This window comes from Larimichthys crocea, chromosome XXI (assembly GCF_000972845.2).
Source record: "Larimichthys crocea isolate SSNF chromosome XXI, L_crocea_2.0, whole genome shotgun sequence".
Taxonomy (NCBI): Eukaryota; Metazoa; Chordata; class Actinopteri; family Sciaenidae; genus Larimichthys; species Larimichthys crocea.
The window spans coordinates 15,186,328-15,206,268 of NC_040031.1; the positions used below are offsets into that span (position 1 = coordinate 15,186,328).

Consider the following 19,941-nt stretch of genomic DNA (forward strand, 5'->3'; position numbering starts at 1 on the left):
TAAGGGTGCAAGAGGGAGGGTCAGATATTGTTCCTGTCTGAGCAGGAGCAAATATGTAAACAGGGTGTGGCAGACTTTTCACCATGTCAATGTCAGTCTGTTACAACTATAACAGACACTGCAGCACACATGCAAGAAACACTCACAAAATGACATCTCACTTTTAAATCTGTCTCTTTATTAACTGAAAAAATATCCAGATGATTCATCTGCCTGCATAGCAAATTAAAAAAACACAAGGTCACCACTTATACCACAGGGCAGTAATCATTACAATTTAAGTTTTTGAACTAAACCTTTTGTATGAATATTTACAAGTTGCACAAATAGAGTTTAGAGAGAATCTATTATACTTGACGATAAAAAGAAGTTTTAAGGGGGTCAGAATCTCGTCATTTATGAACACAAAGACCTCAAATACTAAACAAATATATTTCTCTTGAAAACAAAGTTTCTGTTTGCGCTTTCATCTCTTACTCACATCATTTATCATTCTAGACAAACAGCAGAAAAAATAGCATGTTAAAGAAAAATGAGCAAGCACAGTAATACATTATAAGTTCTGTTTGACAAAGTGATTATAAATGTCACATGTCAGTATTTTGTTTGACATGACTGGGATTTTGCTTAAAAAGAACATCACTAAACCCAAAGTCAACTTGGAAGGCACAATCATAATCCCCAGATTTTTAAATCAAATTTCATAACATCCAAATTTCAGTGATTGTTATTTACTGTAGTTACATTCTGTTATAACTATATGTTATAATTCTGACTTATTCATAAAACATTTATTCATCCAAAAACTACAAATACAAAGCAAATAGCTACAGTATATAAAAAAAACACATTTGATTTATGCATAATAGAGAATGCAATATTTACAAAGACTCCATGTTAGTCCCACATTTGTCCGCATTTATGCTATTATTGAGGTGCAACAGTGGGACGACAAGGCACAAATGTCCACCATATTGTCCATCAACAGTTATGAACTGTTTTTAAAAAGCAGAAACACAAACAGCTGCAGTTTCATCTGAATACATGTTGCTTTGACAGAAAAGAAGTCCCTGATTCCACACTAAAACATACAGTGTTCAAACAAAGAGAGTAAATGGGTTAAGGTGCATAGAGTCCATCAATAGTCCAATGTACTGGATCCACGTTTCTTGAACTGTACTGAAAAATACACAGGAAGTCCTTTTCCAGGTAGCTCCTCCATCACTTGTGTGTCCATATTCTCATCACAAAGTATGGCCAACAAAAATTGAACCTAAGTTATCTTTGAATAGTAAAAAGAGTGTCTTTACTACAAATCTGAAGAGATTGCATCCAAAGGGGGGCTGGCAGAGTGCATGACTATTACATTACATTGTTTTAGATCGTTGTGTCTGTAAAATGTTGTTTCGTGAACCCTTTCTGTAACACAAAGAAATAAAGAGAGTAGAGTTATGACATTGTTTAGACATGACATAAAAATGATTATTCTAGGATTCATTCAAATATTAATTAAACAGTACAGCACAGGTGTCAATGACAGCTCCCTCTGTGTTGCAATTTGACCTGGGGTGACCTCTGAGTTCAATAGAACACAATCTATTTTCACAATTCACTGTTCAAACATCTAACTATTTGTGCATCTACATACTTTTTGGACCATAAACCAAGGCAGCGTTTTCTTATTCAAGCATTAATGCATTTTTTGCTCTGTTGGGACTTGTTCATTAGGAAATAAGCTGAGCACCGCACCCTTGGGAGGGGCAAGTCGCAAACTGCAGAAGGCAGTAAACGTACCTGCGTCTACAGAAGAAGAGTCGGTACAGGACTGGGTGTGTGAGTGTTGAAAGAGCAGTGGGAATTATGGCGAGTGAGGAATGTCATCCGTCAGACAGACGCCACATGCACCCGCACACACACACACACACACACACACACACACAAGCACCATCTCTGTCACTCTCACTTTTTTTTCACACTCGGGCATGCACACACACACACAAACAAGAGAATGAGGGTGAGGCTCCATTAGGAGGTTATCCACTGAGCTTTGAACTTTGTGTGGCGGTCGACATGCAGAATCAAGCTGGTTCTTGGTATGTTAGACGCTGGGAGACCTCAAATTTTTGAAATGCTTTTCGTTTTTTGTGATTTGTACTAAAGTATAAAATAATATTTTGGACATGTTACATGTTACTTTGGTGTATTTTTATACTGAATTAAAGAGGATTGTAATGTGTGAGGAATGAGGAAAAACCAAGTTGAAAGATGACAGAAAAATGCACTGTGTTGGAGTGTTGGAGAGTTGGTAATGATTTATGATGTTTCATTCGTGCTATCCAAGTTTTCAATGAGTTTCGACATACTTGTTTATGTTTAAAAACAGCTACTGTGTTATCTGATGGTTAGATAATAGTAATAACAGCAACATGAGTTTAGAAATCCATTTTCGGGCACATGCCACTAAAAAAAAAACTTTGCTGAGACTCACGATAAACAGTTTGATGCCGTATCTTTGGATATATATTGGATTTTTTTCCTCTGGTTTTTGGCTAAATTACCACCAATCATTACCAGCACATTTTTAGTCATTTCTTTCTTACCAGTTTGTACGTGCTGTGCAGTTTCTTGTACTGGAACATGTTGCTGAGAACTGTGGATGCTGCTTTGGCTGCTTTTACCTTTCCAGAACTAGAAAAACAAAGAAGATTCATCCAAGGTTAACACTTGATACAAATAATCTCAAATGCCAAGATAGGGTGCAATATTTTGTGCAACATTTGTGTCAAACGGTTGCATCAGGGTTTATGTAGGTACACATTTAACTAGTACAGTGTGTTAAAGGAGTTGCCACTTTACGATCACTCACCTGTTGTCGTGTGAGGTTTTAATGCCATCCAGTTTTTGCAGTCCGTCAAAGAAGGCGATGTCTCTGGCAGCTACAGAACTGCTGGTCACCAAGTTATTAAGAATACCACAGATGTTGACTACCACCTCGCTGGAGGGCTCCTTCTGATGTCCATCAGCAGGTAGCTTGGTCACCAGGTTGTTCACCACCTTTGTGGCTGGATAAACAGTAGTCTTGTTAGGATGTGTTAAAAAAACAATTTTCACCATAAAATAATATCTAATAAAATGTGTTTCTGTATGAACATACAATTTTCTACCAAAGTTTGAATGAATTGAATGTTTCACATGAAGGTTTTTTTTAATTTTTCTGTCTTTTTTTTTGGGATAGGCCTAATGTATGTAATGTACGTATGTACGTATATATGTATGTTTTGTTTTGGTGTTTTCCACTTATATTTATGACAACAGGTCATTCACACTAGATATTACCTAATGTTGTTGTTTCCAAATTTATTTGCACGCTCGTGTGTTACTTAGGCCGAATTACGTGCTGTGGCAAATTGCCACAGGGTTTTGCAACAGTGTGTGGTGGGAGAGAATGTGTGTGTTTATTTGTGCTGAACATAACCCCTATGAAATAATCAGACAAATTAGTCATTCATATTTAATGTTGTTCCACTGTTGTTGTTGCTGTTGATTCCATTCATAATTGATGTGTTATCCTTAGTATCCTGGATGTTCAAGTTTTCAATGTTTGACGAATCTGAGTCTGAATTTAGCCCAGTTTAAGGAAATTATTTTTTAATTTGTACAACTTAAAACTTAAAATTAGCTCAAGGAAATTTCAAGATGAATGCTATCAGAGTAAAATATATCAGTGCTTTAGATTCTGTTATATTTGCATTTTAACATTAACATTCACAACCGGGCAAACACCATCTAAAGGTAAAACTGGAGAGAAGCATATCATCTCCCAATGTACAAATTACTGGAGTTAGTCTCAAATATGATGAACTGAGAGACATAAAACTATGTATACCTAACAAGAATAATAAAAGAAAGAAAGACTCACCCATGTCATTCTTATCCCTGACATGACGGGACAGATTTCGGAGGAAGCCTGTGAGAGAACGCAGCTCCAGGTCGTTGTTGGTACGCAGGAGGTCCAGCAGCACGGGCAGCATGCGCTCCTGCTCCAGAGCCACCCGGCTCAGCACCGAAGGCCACTGCAGGACGAAGACAGAGAGAGAGAGAGAGAGAGAGAGAGAGAGCGAGAGAGAGAGAGAAATTTAGACAAACGTATTACCAATATATGACCAATATTATTAGATTTGTTGCATTTACTTAATACGCTGCTTACCCTCTTGTCTCCAGCTGTGATGTTCTGCAGCGCTCCGGCTGCTGCCTCGCGGGTGGTACTGTTGATCTCACAGTGATGCAGCACATCGTTGTACACCTTCACTATCTGTGGGTGCCACAGCCACTCCATACCCTTTGGGACGCGAGCAACCTCGGTGAAAGTGGCGAGATCCTGGTTCTTGCTCTGTTAGGTAAAGAGAGATAAAAGAAGGGCAGTGTTTAGGTGGGAAGTCTGGTTCATGCACACAAAATGCTGATGAGTACATATTAAGCATGCGTACTTTTTTGGCTTTCCTGCTCTGGGGTGTAAAGCAACCAATGGCTTCACCCTTTCCTGAGTTCTGTGCTCTGGTTGGTCCTTCCAGGCGCAACAGAGCAGATGGGGGCATCTCACTATAGAGCTGGTAGGAGAGGTTCCTCAAGACACACACTGCATTTTCAACACCCTACGAACACACACAAACACAGACAAGTGAATACACAAAAAGACGCGAGCTAAACAGAAACAGAAGCTTCAATTCAGTTCCATCTCTTCTTGTCTCACCTTGTCTTCTGCCTTGCTGTCCTCAATGGAGGCCTTGATGTAGCCCACCAAAGAGTCCACCAGTCCATTTGTTTCTCTCATCTGCTGACGGGTCTTCTCATTCACAGAGCTCAGATTCCTGATCACACACAAAGCAAGTGATAGGTCAAAGAGCTGCTTCAGGTAAAACTTAGTTACACAACTGGCACTGCAGCATGACATCATTAAAGTATTCATTACATAATGACAGGATAAACACATGCAGGGAACATTGCAAATATTCCCCACATGGCAATAAACTGTAGTGAAGAAGTGAAAATTGACGGGTGTGGCAAAAGCCCCGGTGGCTGTCACATGCCACAAAAAGTTTCCAAAGTCATGGGAGAAAGATCAGACAGAGGTGAACCAAAAAAAAAAACAACAACAACAATGCATTTGCATGAAGAAGCATCTTGCAGTCACAGGTAATGAGATACAGAAAAGTGAGGAGCACCTGAGACATCCTGTGGTGTTGTAGAAGATTTCTGCCTCAGATGCTGATTGCTGGATGGTGTCAGTTTGCCCGCCCCCCGACAGAGGGATGAGGATCTTCTCAGTCAATTCAGGAAGTGTCTCCCTGGCCAGTTTTTGCTTCAGGTTGTCTTTAGATGAAAGGTTCCACAATATACCTACACATACACACACCAAGAGAAGTGTCAGAAAAAGTGATAAAGAGTGGAAACAGGGGGGGAAGCTAGCCTGGCTCTCAACACCTCTAAAGGCAGATTTGTTACACACCACAAGAGTGATATCAATTTTCTCGTTTTAACTCTTGACAAGGAAGCATATTTGTATTTCCCAAAATGTTGAACTATTCCTTAAGAACACACATTTGTTACATGGGTACAACTTGGACGCATGAACTTTCAAAACCTGAGACAAATGCAAATGGCAGTGAAGCTGAAATATATGACGTCTGTGTCACATTTTAGCAGAGAGCTCTGAATATGTGACACCAACATGAGGTCTTTTAGCACTCTGACAGATACAAATCGAGGTGTAACGGCTCAAAGGAAAGAGTGACACGGCTTCCACTCATAAAAGGGAGTGGCAGATTTATTGTCATTCCACAGGTCCAGGCAGCTCTCACACACCCCCACCTCTTCTTCACACACCCTATAGAAAAGACTGCAGATCCTACTCTTGTGTACTGTATAGCTGCTCTACTGACAACAGAGTGTATCCCCATAATCTGATTCTTGTAAAGGTTTTTCTTTTCTTTCTTAGACACCACTAACTGCCAAGATCATGTTGCAATAAAATATTGTGACTAACTGCATTACATTTTTACTTGAGGCAAAACAAGCAGAAGAGATCAGCTCTGCTTGTTGTATCATGTTTTTTTTTTCACTTTTATGACTGGGAATTTTCTACCGGTGATGTTTTTGCGGAGCTCATCATCTGGCTCCCTCAGTGCCTCGACCAGCTGTGGGATGCCGCCCTCTTCGATCAGAGCCGCCTTGTTTTCCATGTTCTCATAGATGAGGTTGCGCGTGGCACCGGTGGCAAAACGTTGTACTTCCTGGTTTTCGGAGTTGAACAGTCTCACCAGCTCACCAATGCCCTTCAAGCGACGCACCTATAGACGGGGTGGCAGGGAAAAAAGTTATTCTCAGGATGTGTGCATGTTTTAAAAAAACAACAACTTAGTTTTCTGCAATCATTAGGTGATTCAAGATTTGTCAGTAACTCCATATAAACAGTCCTGTAATGGATCAAGACTAAAACATCTATTTTTAAGTTTTTGTTTATTGAAACTTTGGTGCAGTGCATCTGTGTGTCCCATGGTTGGATCCATAATGCACAGATACGCATGCATTTTATGTATCATCACTAAGGAGGTGCTAAATTCTGACATAAATAAACATTTTGGCAAAAACTGAAACATTCGCTTGACTCTTGACAAGAGTTGCTATCACTCACACTCTATCCTCAGAGCTGAACTGCAAGAGTAATGTGTCATATAAGATAAGAGTTTTAATCTCTGCTGTATACCTGACATTCAACACCTATACAGGACAGAGTCCAAATACATTTACAGCGTCAAAAGTTGAGCAACATGTGGAGCAACGCACCAGAACAGAAGCAAAGCTGTAGCAACATTGTATGTATGTATGTCAACAAACATGGAGAGGCATCCATCAAAATCACTTGAAAGAAAACACATTTCATGACCGAGTTTCTCAATGAGGGGAGGAAATAACCAGAGGAATTCCAACCACAGGTTTAAACTTTTTAAGTACCTCATCTTTGGCGTCGCTGTCATTGTAACATTCATGTTGAATGTAGGCGGCACCCAGGACCTGCATTTCAGGGTCAAGCTCCCTCAGGTGTTGTATTGCCGTGGCCATGTCCAAGGTAGAGAGGCTGCCGAAGGAGCAAATAAGCAAACTCAGTCAGACAATCTTAAACATTTATATGATATGTAATTACCCTATTGTTATTGTTATTGTTTAATATGTCTGAATAAAAAGCAACAGTGTGGCCACAGTAATTATTCATAGATTATTTGTTTCCTGTCAGTGAAATGCAGCTCGATGAATTACTTCCAAATTACACAGTGGTCTGCAAATCTGCTCAGCTAAACCACACGCTGTGGGATGTGTGAAATGCGAGGCCTGAAACTGAGCTGCCACACCCAAAACCAGTCCTGCCACTATGGAGCCTCCTCCCTATCCACAGCTCTTATGAAATAGACTATTCACATCACACACTCCCTTACGAAATCCTATCATACAAAAGTTGTGGCACTATCATACTGGTGCATCATATTCACTTGAATGTCACTGAAATACTATAACTGCGTCACCAGGATGACTCTCTCTGTCACTGGAATAATTAAAGGATAAGGTTGCAATTATTGTATTTTTTCTTACTGTCAACAAATCCCCTATCCAATAATCTGTCTCTTAATACCGACTTTTGTAGTGTCTGTGGTTCTTAGCCTCAAACGCTTTTGTTCCCACTGACGATATCAAGTAAAAAAAAAAAAGGCTAAATAATTTCCTTAACTGTAGTTTTGAGAAGCATTATTTAAACTGGACTAAAAGGAGCATTTTTTGAGGAGTATTTTAAGCTGAATTTTCGGCAGGACTCTGTATGTGTGATTGACTCAAAGTAAACTACAGTATATTCATTGTTATGAAGTGTAGCTTTCGGGCAGTGGAGACTCTGGAGGCGCAGAAGATTAAGCTACTGAAGGTCGGGCTTTGCTTACACAGCCAATATTTGCTAGAAGGATCAGTTTATTGTTGGTTGTTGGACTTTTCATGGGATTTACTGACAAAAGGAAAATTATAGATGTTCAGACTTTTGCCCATCTCATGTCAGTCAGTATTAAGATGTAGTACTCAGGTTAAGGTTGATGAGGCTGGTGATGCTATTTATATACCAGTATCCTACATTACTGTCAGTAAGAGACATGAAATATACCCAATGTTTCAAATGAAAACATTTGTGATGTGGTTATGCTTCTCACCCATTGAGGTTGCCCATGCCTAACTCCATCTGCTGATTGTAGATATCCACGCCTTTGCCCACGCTCTGCATGCTTTTGACCGACATGGCACGGGACAGGGTGCCTGGACGCATCAGGTTCGCCTGGGAACCAGAAGACACTCCACCTGTGATGAAGCCGTCCACTCTGTCCATCCCTCCACCATACATGCTCCCACCTGAGGAGATCTGCTGCATGGTCCCGGACATGGAGCCCATGCTCATCCGGTTTCGGTTTGTAATCCTGCTGATGGTGCGGTGGGCAGGACCTTTGAAGGAATGTTGCTGGGCCATCTCCACCTCTCCTCCTGCCATCCCTCCACCACGGGAAAGAGTGCCACTAAGAGATCGGCGCATGGGATGTGAATAGGTCATGCTGCCTCCTCCTTGCCTCACCTGGCCGGCGTAGCCATTGACTACACTCTGACTGTACGGGCGGTTGAAGGTGGCGTCCCTGTCGGAGACCATGCTGACAGCATCGCTGTTATCTGTCCAGGGATACACCGGCGCCATTTGCTGCCGCATTGAATGCATGGAGAGGATCTCTGGGTCCATCTGGCTCTGCTGTCTCATGGTCCCTTGGTAGCCACCCATACGCATGTCTTCACGATAATAGCCACTACCGCAACCACCACTAATCCCTCCACCACCAACGCTGATCTTGTTGAACTGGGCAATGTCTGGGCCAGCAGACTGACAGCTGAAGCCTGACCTCTGACCAGATACACGTGGACCCTGAGGATGAACAGAGGACTGTTACAATCAAATGTGTTTGAAGAGTTACTCATTATGTTCTAGTGAACTGTATGTGTGGGTGAATATGTTTCACAATATATCGACAAAAGTGATTTCACAATTTGATCACAGGGATGTGAATATCATTCAGGAAACAAAACGTTACACCCTTAGTATTTTTGTCAGATTAATTTCCATTTGTCATGAGAATCAAACTCTCAGGCTCAAACATCCGTGGCACAAAGCCAGTGTCTTCCTGTTAAAACACTAAAATGGAGGAATCTAGAGGGTGGACTTGAAAACCCAGAGCTGATCTCATTACAGCCTACTGAGAAATACCACACCTGCTGTGTCTGGTGTGACAGCAGTCGGTCAGTAATAGGGTTTGGTTGTTTTTTTTTTTAGACCATCCAGTTAAATGACACATTACATGATCAGCTGAATATTTCCACGATATGTGTGACTGCATGCTGAAACAGTGAGACATTGCTCTAGTACTCACCATTGTTTTGGAGCCTGAGTACATGTAGGATGATTTAGAGCTGTAATTTGGGCTATAGGTCTGATATTTCATTGTTGAAGAACCACCGTAGTCTGAAAGGAAGCAAAAAAACCAGAATAAATATTACATATAATATCACATAGATAAGAGCGACTGCAACCTGACCCAACACAGGACATGTTTTTTTCAGGTCTGTCTTAAAACAATATTTACAGGTACGTTAAAACAGTTTATGCTTGTTGTAGTTGTTCCATTTGTCTTCAGTGGCCATTAAAATATTCCTCTCTGACATGTTCTCAGTGTTAGTAATGAGGGACAAAATTCACAGTCCTCTGAAGAGAATATGAGGGTTCAGTTAATCTAATTTACTGGGCATCCTCCAAAGCTACAGTCCTTTTAGCGCCAAATAACTTGACTGTCTCCACAGACAGTTTCCTTGTTAGGATGTGGTGTACAGACTGACAGTACCGGCAATTTTGTACTAAAAAGACTTAATTTGATTAACTCAAGACTGCTGAAGCCTCTTATTAACTCCTCATATTGACAGATGAAGCCACAAAATGTGGAAACACATTAGACAGGAATGATTACAGCATACCAGAACTGTTTCAGTGTACATACATATGGACGCCTGACTATTTTAAGGCTTGAATACTTGTGAACCCAATCCTTTAATTATTTTCAAAACCACCTTTCTTACACGTTCAACTTACAGTGTGAAAAACTAAAAAGGGGTGATCTATGTCTCACTCAAGCACTTTTAAGTCTATGTCAGCCTTTTCTCACTTCTTGGAATTCCATTAAGCAGAAAGGGTTACATAACCAGTCATTACTTGATGACCTTTTAGGACTAAGAAAACTCACAACAGAGTTAATGCATTCATCTGAAAGCAGTGAACACACTGTCAAATACAATGTGAAAAGGCTTCGAGGCAGTAACAACACAAAGACGACCTGAACGCAAAAAAAGAGCCGCTGTTATTGCTAAATGTGATGTGTTGCTCACATATCTGCGTGCTCTGTATCTCATCATACACCACTCATCTTTCATTTTCACTATTTATATGTATTCAGTTGCAAGAGAGGACTTCCCATAAAAGCTGACAAGGGTTTTTCTGCACTGACTAATGAAAGGTCAAGAGTGCACAGACCGAATCTAATCATGAGAAGTTCAGAAATGACGCAGTAAAGGTAGATTTAATCACAGCATGGCGGCCATGAAGAAGTGCCACACCCCTTTAATTTACAACAGCACAGTATGAATAGCAGGTGTCCTGTTCCACCGGAAGACTGAAGATTCAATTGCGCACACACAGTGTGTAAGAGCAGGACGTGACCTGTGACGAGCTCTGATATCTCTGGTTACTCCTCGCTTACACAAACGCGGTCATTCTCGGCTCACACTGCACAGAGAGAGTGTGTGTGGATGTTTTGCTCTTCAATCCTTGTGGGGGGAAACCAAACACTTATTTATGTCAGACTCAGGGCCAAAAGAAATCATTTGAGGAAACGTCGAAAACCAAAGTAATGTTTATGTGTGTGATCATACCCATGCTTATTTGATCCGTATGTTGAGCCTGAACAGTTGTAGGTTTTACACTTCCCACACCCCAACCTAGTTGGCATAGAGAATGACATATTGCGTCCTTTACCCTAGCCCCAGCCCAACCGAGCAACGCCCCGACACACCTTAACAACACACATGAAACACTCCTTGAAAACTCCTTCAGTGAGGAAACCTTTTTTCTTCGGGAAAATTAACCACACTGACAAAGCCTCTTGGCTTTTGGCCTACTCATTTTCTGTTGAGACTTGTCCCACTGTGAGCACTGAGCACTCACTGCAGCATTCAGATACAGAGGAGCAGGCGTTCCTGTGCAGGATCCTCTGCATGTTTTCCTCGTGTGAACACTCCTTTGTGTGCAGTCATGATAAACTTCTCTAAAGCTACAAACCGCTGAAACTGCAGCATTGCCTGTTGTGCTGTAACGAATTGTTGTGACGACAGTTTATAACTTTACATTCATTCATTTACTTTTACATTCATAACACTGACATTTTGTTTGCTTTTCCTTCATGCCTATTTATTGTTTGAACTCGATATTCCCGGGAGATAAAGATTATCATTATACTATTTGTAGAATTAGACTCCAGTGGTGGCTTTGTAGGACTGATTCCAGCTTGTGTGGTGCAAAACTTTCCCAAGAACTTTCATGCTTGTACCACATAAAAGGAGGCGCACACCTGTATGAACGGGAAGTCTAATACAATGACTCACTTCATTCAAATTAAGGATTTTGTTTGTGGATTTTTTTTTTCAGGTGATGATGCGTTAAATATGATGACTGACATTTGAAGCTTCATGTGAAAACCTCAATAGGAGTTTTAAATGTCAAAGAAAACAACATGTGTTACAGCATGTGTTTGAATATTTTTTCCTCCCAGCAAAGCTCAGGGCAAAGGACAGGCAGAGATAACAATGTGAAACATCTCGCCCAGTTATTTTTTCATACAGCGTGGCCATGTTTAAGCAATGTGTTTTTTTAAAAACTCTATTGGAGGCAAACACTGACTGACAAGTTCAGCAGACGTGTTGTGTGTCTCAACATTCCAGCAGCTATCGTCTTTTCTCAAACTAGAAGAGCGAAAAACACATTTCTCTTTTTGGAGTCAAAGACCTGACTTTGAGCTGCTCCCTGCAGTTTTTGGGAACACAATGAGCTATGTGATTATCTTTATGAGTCAAGCAGCAGGAGTGCAAAAACAAGACAGACTGTGTCCATGTGTAGCTTTACTTATCATACCTGTATTGACAATCTGATAAGCTAATTTTCATCTTTCCTGAAACCTAATTTCTCCTGCGGATGTCTCGCCACGGCTTACGTAACAACCCCACCTTGAATTTGACTGTGTGCCAGCGCGGCCCAGACACAGACACTGTCTGACAATGTGACATCATTAAACAGACAACAGTTGGTTCTCACGATACTGTCATCTCACAGGTATCTTTTGAACCTTCGTCTCTTAAAGCTGAGTAAGACCTGAAACCCAATACCATAGAGGGAGGCTTTCACCTCAGTCTGCTATCAGAGAAGTTCATGAAAGCACCGTTTGTTTGGGCCTGTTACACATTAACCCTTTTCTATGTACAGGTACGCAGCATATAACACATCTCACAGTGTTGTATACTGCGTGAGACTCATTTGTGCAGTAAACCTGCAGAGCAGCTGAATGGACAACTCATCTGGTGAGCTGACAAGCAAGTCTACAGGAATGCAGCAGGGACAAGTGTTGACAAAAACACTTCGTACACCAGGCATATTGATTCATGCACTTGAAAGTAAAAGCTACTCCACTCAGCTGATCTGAGTCACTTTGGGGATTTTTTTCCAGTACAATAAATAAAAGAGAAAGTACCCTCTCAAGCTGAAATGATTAGTCGAACAGCCAATAAGTCAACTGTATTAATCAATGCAGACACTTCTTAAGAAAAAAAATGGCACAAAAATAACAAAAACAAAACAAAACGTGGATATGTGTGGTAGCAAACTGAATATCTTTGTGTTTTAAACTGACAAATCTAATAAAACATGATGTTTGAAGGCGTCACTAGCGGCTGTAGAAACTTTTGATGGATATTTCTTTTGCTATTTTCTCACATTCTAGACCCAACAATTAAACACATAATGGATAAATAATTCAGTAAGTTAATAAAATAATTAAAATACTCCTCAGTAATGATGAATGTGTTTGTGTGGTCTGATTCAAAAAGGGAAGTCAAACCTTTGAGGAGTTTTGGAAATATAAAGAGTTTTACAGTATGAGATGTTCAGTATTTTATGTTTAATGTTACATTATAAAAATGTAAAGATTGTTAAATATCAGTTATCTTTTTTTTTCTCCTTCTTTTTTCCCCCAGGTATTTGGAGTGGATCCAAAGACAACAAGACTCTTGATCTGACTGGTCAGATAAGTGCTTCTATTAACTAAACAACACAAATAGAGGGCCAGCCATTAGGCCAAAATTCAGCACTACACAGACAACATATAGATGTACCTGTACCTGTGTGGGGACTGGTTGTTTTAATTTTGACCTACCTTCACCTTGCCTGAGCCTAAATCATTCGTAAACTCATTGTGTGCCCTTCACACGGGAATTCTGCCATGACGCAGAACAAAAAGCCTGTGTAGATCCTCATGAAAGACAGTTAAGATACTTGTTTGTGTTTACCTGACATCGCGTATTGTGAGGCTGAACCATTCTGACGCGGAAGTGTGGACTTCTCCGCCAGTCTCATCTGGACCTGTTGCTGGACGCGCCGGGCTCTGGCCACCTCATCCGACACGGAGCTGCCGTTCCCGAGCTGTAGATCAGACGGGAGTCCATAAGTGGTGACAGAGGTGTTGGGCTGTAAAGCGGATAAAAACACGGTCTCTGAAGCTAGAGTACTCATGGTGATAAGTTGAATAAAAAAGAAAACTGAGGCGCAACGAAGTAGTCTGAACTAAAACAATGGTGCGAATAGGCTGTTTGCGCAGCCGAAACTGTGGAGGGAGCGCAGAGACGCGCACTGAGCTGCATACCAGGAGGAGGTGGAGCCTCAGCCAGTTGATATCAGACTACCTGAGTCACAGGTGCCCTTCCTCTTCCCCTCCTACTTGGAGGTTTTACGGCAGTTTGCATCATCAACTGTGTGTTACTGCCTGCCTCTGGACAGTGTCCATGTTTTTAAAAGTCCCGTATCTGGTCCAGTAGCTCTCATTATACCATATCAATTTCCTTACCGTCTCCACAGTCTGACAAACTCTTCCACTTGTCTCTACTTGCCCTTTTACTTACTCACAGGTGAGCTATTCTTCCTTTAGATAAGGATCACACTGAGCTTTACTCGGATTGCTGAAAGAAAGGCTGGTTGAAAAGATTATGATGATATAGCAGTTAACACATGTTCTCACCAAGTATTACGTCAAAAAATGACGTTTTGTATTTTTGCAGAACCTGTTTTTGCGTCCGTCTTTCATCAGACGCCCTGAAGAGGATTAACACCTCTGCTGTAAGTAAATTTACTCAGCTGTATCACAAGTACAGCTTTACGACTCTTTGCATTTCAGTATTTGCACTTTTAAGGAGAATATATAACTTGCATTTATTTCAAATCTTTAGTCGCATCTACGTTGAAGATCCAGATTTTACATAGAAAACACATAAAGCACTTCTAAAATATGGTGTTATAGATTAAACTACCTAACAGAATAAAACTGTTAAACTAGCTCCAACAGTCAAATGTTACACACAGTGATGATAGTTCAGTAATATAAGACTAATAAGTTTTGCAGTGAGTACTTCTTTTGGAAACATTTCAGTGCAGGACTTGTAATAGTTCATTCTTATATTGCAGTATTTACTTAAAAGTAAAAGATGTGAACTTGTCTTCAGGCACATGGATTTGTTTTACTGTTTTCCCTGTGCCGTGTATTTGTTTTTCTTGAGTACAAAAAGACCATTTACCTTGTGTCCGCCGACCCTGCAGGCTTTTACAAATGTTCAAATATTCTTTAAATATTGATTTAATGTTAAATACATTACACTTGTGTTGTTTCAGTGTTAAAATACAAGCAAACATCCACCTTGTGACATGGTAAAATGGTTAAAAGTGACATTGTGGACATCAATCGAGTCATATTCAGATTAATGATTAGCAAATCTTTCTGTCTGAAGTTCATTAACACTCTAATGCCGCTGATCATCCAGCATTACAACACTGTTATTTATATTGGTGGAATGTAACTAACGTACTTTGTTCTTTAAAGTACTCGTACTTCACTTGTGTCTTTTTATGTTATCCGACTATTTTTTATTCCACTTATTAGACATGCGTTTCAGATTAATTAGATTTAGATGATCAGATAGATAATAACTAACTCAAACTATGAATCGACTAATAAATTATGATGAATTAAGCCACCAGGCAGCATATAAAGTAGCAGACATAAGCTCCACCTTTACCAACTGCAACATTAGTGTTTAATTATGTTAATTATAATCCAATGATATAATATTATTATTGTATTGTTCCAGAATGAGTACTTGTACTTTAAGTATATTTTGATGCAAATGTTTCTGCACTTGTACTTAACTTTGAATGCAGGACTTGTAACAAAGCATTAGTACACTGTGGTATTGCTGTTAATACTCAAGTAAAAGATCATAGATTCAAAGATAAAAGATTATGTATTTGTTTATTTAACAGGAACCATACACGTAAGTGTAAGTGAAAACAGATGTAATCTTTACACACTGCACCTAGCTGATGATTCATACGGTAAGTTTTGTGCCACAGAGGTGGCAATGCGCTGATCTGAAAAATCTACTCAACTAATAAAACAATGTAATGCCGTTATTTTTTTTTAAAGAGGATGCACACTGGGTAGATGAAATAAAAGCGACACTACAATATAGTGCATTACTGTGCAACAACCAAGTAGTGGTAAGTGATGTTGAATCAGAACCTGACATGTTTTATATTCAATCTCTAATTATCACATCAATACATGTATAAACTTCAGAAGTCATCTGAGCTTTACAAATGAATATATCTTAGACGATGAGTAGACTGTGGATGGAGAACTGATACAAGGTGTGTCACAGTCTCGCTCTATTATTATGTTGGAGCCACACCTATGTTTGATCATGTTTGTTTTATCGTAACTAAGAGCTATGACTCACTGTAGCGGTATGAATGCGATATGAAGCGTGGGAGTAGGACATGCTTGTTGTCTGTGACGTCTACCTGTCTTGATAAATGTGATAAAGTTAGAAAGAACCACTGGGGCAGATTGCTACTGTATTCCTGTGGGCTGAAATATGTGAATATTAAAAAAACTGAATCTGAATTGAAACACACATACACACACACACACACACACACACGCGCGTAGGTGCTGATTGGCTGAAGAGGCGTCCTGTGTATCTGCTATTGCTCTGCCTCAACTACCCAGATGTTTGTCACAGAAAATTTAAACTGAATTTTGAGAACTGAATGTTCATTTCCTAACTAATAAATTCAATTTCAAATTACACTTCACATTCAGTTTTTCAATGCAATGATTCAAGTTAAGCAATTCAAATTCAAATATAAATGATTCAAATTCAGTTTCTTGTGGCACATATTTCAGCCCATATATTGCTGACCACTTTCGTTTGATAAGATGCATTTCAGCAGAAAAACAGATGAGCGTCTCTAAATGTTATTCAATCAGCCAATAATTTCCCCTCGAGAATAGGAGAGGATTTCATTTACCCAAAGCAGATAAAGTCAATAAGTTTACACTGAACCGGATTCAGTAGATCTATCGAGCGTGACCGTTTGTCTTCCTTCCACTCTTCATTACCTTAGAAAACACCTTTCACCTGTGCAAATACTTCGCCACATACCTTCCAAATCTGTTCACACCGACTTCACCTTCATTGTCATAGCACTTCGAAACAGTAAATCACAGCTTCGCATGTAGGCGTTTAATGTCACTCTGTAAGTCTGTGATGCTGACAAATGTCTTTGTGAACTTGGTGAAGAGTTTAATCGGGGGGGCCGAAACGTCTTGACGGATCTACAACAAAGTCCAGTTGCCTCAAATGTAACCCTTTGTAAAGAAAGATGACCAGGATAACTGGGAATCTTCAAGTTATTGGTGAAATTAATTACACTCTGTAATCTAGATATATAATAATAATGATGATGATGATAAATGTCTACTTACCATTACCATTGAAGCTTGAGTTGATTGTAGTTGTTCTCCTCTCTGATGTCGCCCACCCACTCGTCTGTGCAGATTACCTAATGTGGTGGAATGTTAGAAAGTGTAGAAGAAGATATAGTCACAGACGCCGCCCTGTAAATTTGATTTCTCTTTTCGATTCCGGTAAAGTAAATCCAGGACCAACGCAAAACAAAGAGGTGAGTCAAATGACACCATAGGGTGTGTGCAGAAGGGGGGAGGCAGACAGTATGACTGTGATGTTCAGGATCAGAGAGGAGAGACAAAATGCATTTAACTCTGGCCTATTAAGATGAAACTCTTTGTATGATGATTTTCTATGAGAAATTAGCATATATACTTTTTTATGGGTAACTAAACATCAATATTTTTTTTTTATGAATGTTTCAACATTTCTTAGATGACTAACTTAATCAGCAGCATCTGTATTACTGAATTTCCAGCCCATGGCTGAGGTGGTGACAGAAATTAGCCTAAAGGTTAGTGAGTCAGGATAAGTGTGTATGTGTGTGTGTGTGTGCTTACGTCAGAGAGAGTAATGACATGAGAGAGGCAGAGTGACAGCCTTGTTTTGAAGCAACTGTTTTCCCGTGGTAATGTCTGAACAACTATGCTACATTACCCAATAGTTCACAAGGAGATACAAACACCTGCAAAGGTTTCAGACGCAGACATTTTGCAGGTGAATCAAAACTCTCTGGTGTCTGAACCGAACCTGAACTTCGGTATTACGTTCACACATGGCGATGAAGTGAAGCTGTCATGCTCCTGTCCAAACCCTCCTGCCACATCAGATCCACACTGACACTCGAACTCTAACACTCACTTATCACTTTTTTCTCGAGGCAATAAGCAGCTTTGCTTCTTGTATGCACTCAACTGTAAGTGTATAATCTTCTCCATAGAGAACCTGTTCCTGGTAGGTGTGTTCAGTAATCCCTAACCTGGGAAAACAGGTTAGGGAAGATCCAGAATTGTAAAATTCACTCTTTTTTTTGTTGTTGCTGTTTTTGGTTTTCCTCCAACTCTTGAAGCTATATAACTGTGTCTGTCTGCTGTTTGGTGTTAAGCAGGTGATCCACAGCAGGTGGTTTATAGGCTTTTTTTTTTTTTTTTTGCTGAAAGCAGCTGCCTGCTGCAGCTGAGCACAACACTATGAGAGCAGTGAAAGTAAGCCAAAACTATAATTCATGTTTGAACAAATATGTTTGCCCAAATGATATTCACAGACGAATAACTGTCCTACATAGTGTGTGACTTGTGTTTGGACCTCCAAATAAACTTTTTTTAAAATTTGTATTTAGCCATTAAACGTGCTGCTAATACTAATAGTCACAGATATAGAGCACACAGTATAAAAATCCACTGTGTTTTACCGTGTTTTACAGCTATAAATGAAGCAATGTTTCATTAAAATTAGGAATTGTTCTGAAGTATCTTTTAAAGAGGGCCCGAAGCCTCCAGGACCCCAAACAGAACACAACACACTAGTTAAATAGGAGAATATGAAGTTGTTTCTTCGGGGCAGAGGTCCAGATAATTAATATGGAGCCGACTTGAGTCCTGATTTGACAACCTGATTTATTTGTTTTCCAAACTTCAACATTGGAATCAGTGATTTACAGCCTATGTGTGATTGATCTTGAGTGACATCTTATTACAAATTAATATGCCGTTATAACAGCCTCCATTCTACTGGCAAGCCTTTCCAGCAGATGCTGAACCTGGCTGTTGGGATTTGTTTACATTTAGCCACGATAATTAGGTCAGGTCAGGCACTGAAGATGTGTGAACACCTGACTCTCAGTCAGCGTACTACATCATGTTGAGGCATTACCATGTTGTCATGTTGAAACAGGAAAGGGGCTTTTCCCGAAACTGTTGCCACAATGTTCAGCTGAAAGCACTATATTGTCTAAATATCATTGTATACTGTAGTCAAAGCTAAAAAACAAAATCAGACCAGATGTCTAAACTGAATGTTCTTATTATTTTAGCCATATATGATATAGCACATAGAGAAATATAGATATATTTAATATATATGAAATAAAATAATATTGCATCAGTCAAATTTCAGAGGTTCATACAGGGGTTCTTTATGATGCACCAGATATAAAAAATACTTGTTTAATTGTCTCCTCAGTTACTACTTTATTGTGTACATCTAGCTAACTTGTGCAATAAATAAGTATGATCTAATATTAATAATCTAATGTTAATAAGTCTACCATGGAAGTGACATTACGACATAACTGCTGTGTCCTCTGGTGAGAAAATGAACTTGTCGGTAGGGTAAACACAGTGTGTGCTGGGTGTGTCTGTTGCCACAGTGCTAGAAATACAAGTCGGTTGAGTTTTTAATGAATCCGCCTTTGCTACAGTGGGAAAGATTTTGCTGAATGTGCAAAATGAGGCATTGATATCACACTGCCCCCCTGTGGTGGCTGAGGGCACTAACTGTAGGCTCATACAGACTCAGGAGCTTCCTGTGAAATACAGATCTTATACAGTGTGTTGTGTCACACTCAATGAGCAGGTCTGCCAGCTCTTTGTGGACCTTGGTCCTTAGGGAGGGCCTCTTTGTCCATTTCCAGAGTCACCTCACTGTGTTGTCCTACATATAAAACAGTCTGTAATGGAGTTAATATTAGTTTGGAGTTTC

General features: G+C 39.9%; 1 protein-coding gene across 3 annotated transcripts; it reads right to left on the reverse strand.

Moving 5' to 3' along the window:
* Positions 1–157: 157 nt before the first annotated feature.
* On the reverse strand, positions 158–17,404 carry pkp3a (plakophilin 3a). 3 transcript variants are annotated; one of them, XM_019253993.2, is made up of 14 exons: positions 17,259–17,404; positions 13,732–13,909; positions 9,501–9,592; positions 8,247–8,998; positions 7,012–7,135; positions 6,143–6,347; positions 5,223–5,397; positions 4,751–4,868; positions 4,488–4,652; positions 4,208–4,390; positions 3,920–4,073; positions 2,867–3,062; positions 2,601–2,688; positions 158–1,419 (listed from the first exon to the last, which is right to left on the reverse strand). In XM_019253993.2, the coding sequence occupies exons 1-14, from the start codon at positions 17,265–17,267 to the stop codon at positions 1,378–1,380; spliced, it is 2,481 nt and encodes an 826-aa protein (XP_019109538.2). In that variant the 5' UTR covers positions 17,268–17,404; the 3' UTR covers positions 158–1,377. The 3 variants fall into 3 exon arrangements, with proteins under 3 accessions (XP_019109538.2, XP_019109539.2, XP_019109537.2); XM_019253994.2 differs by having other exon boundaries at positions 13,732–13,864; positions 17,259–17,375; XM_019253992.2 differs by lacking the exon at positions 17,259–17,404 and having other exon boundaries at positions 13,732–14,077.
* Positions 17,405–19,941: the final 2,537 nt, after the last annotated feature.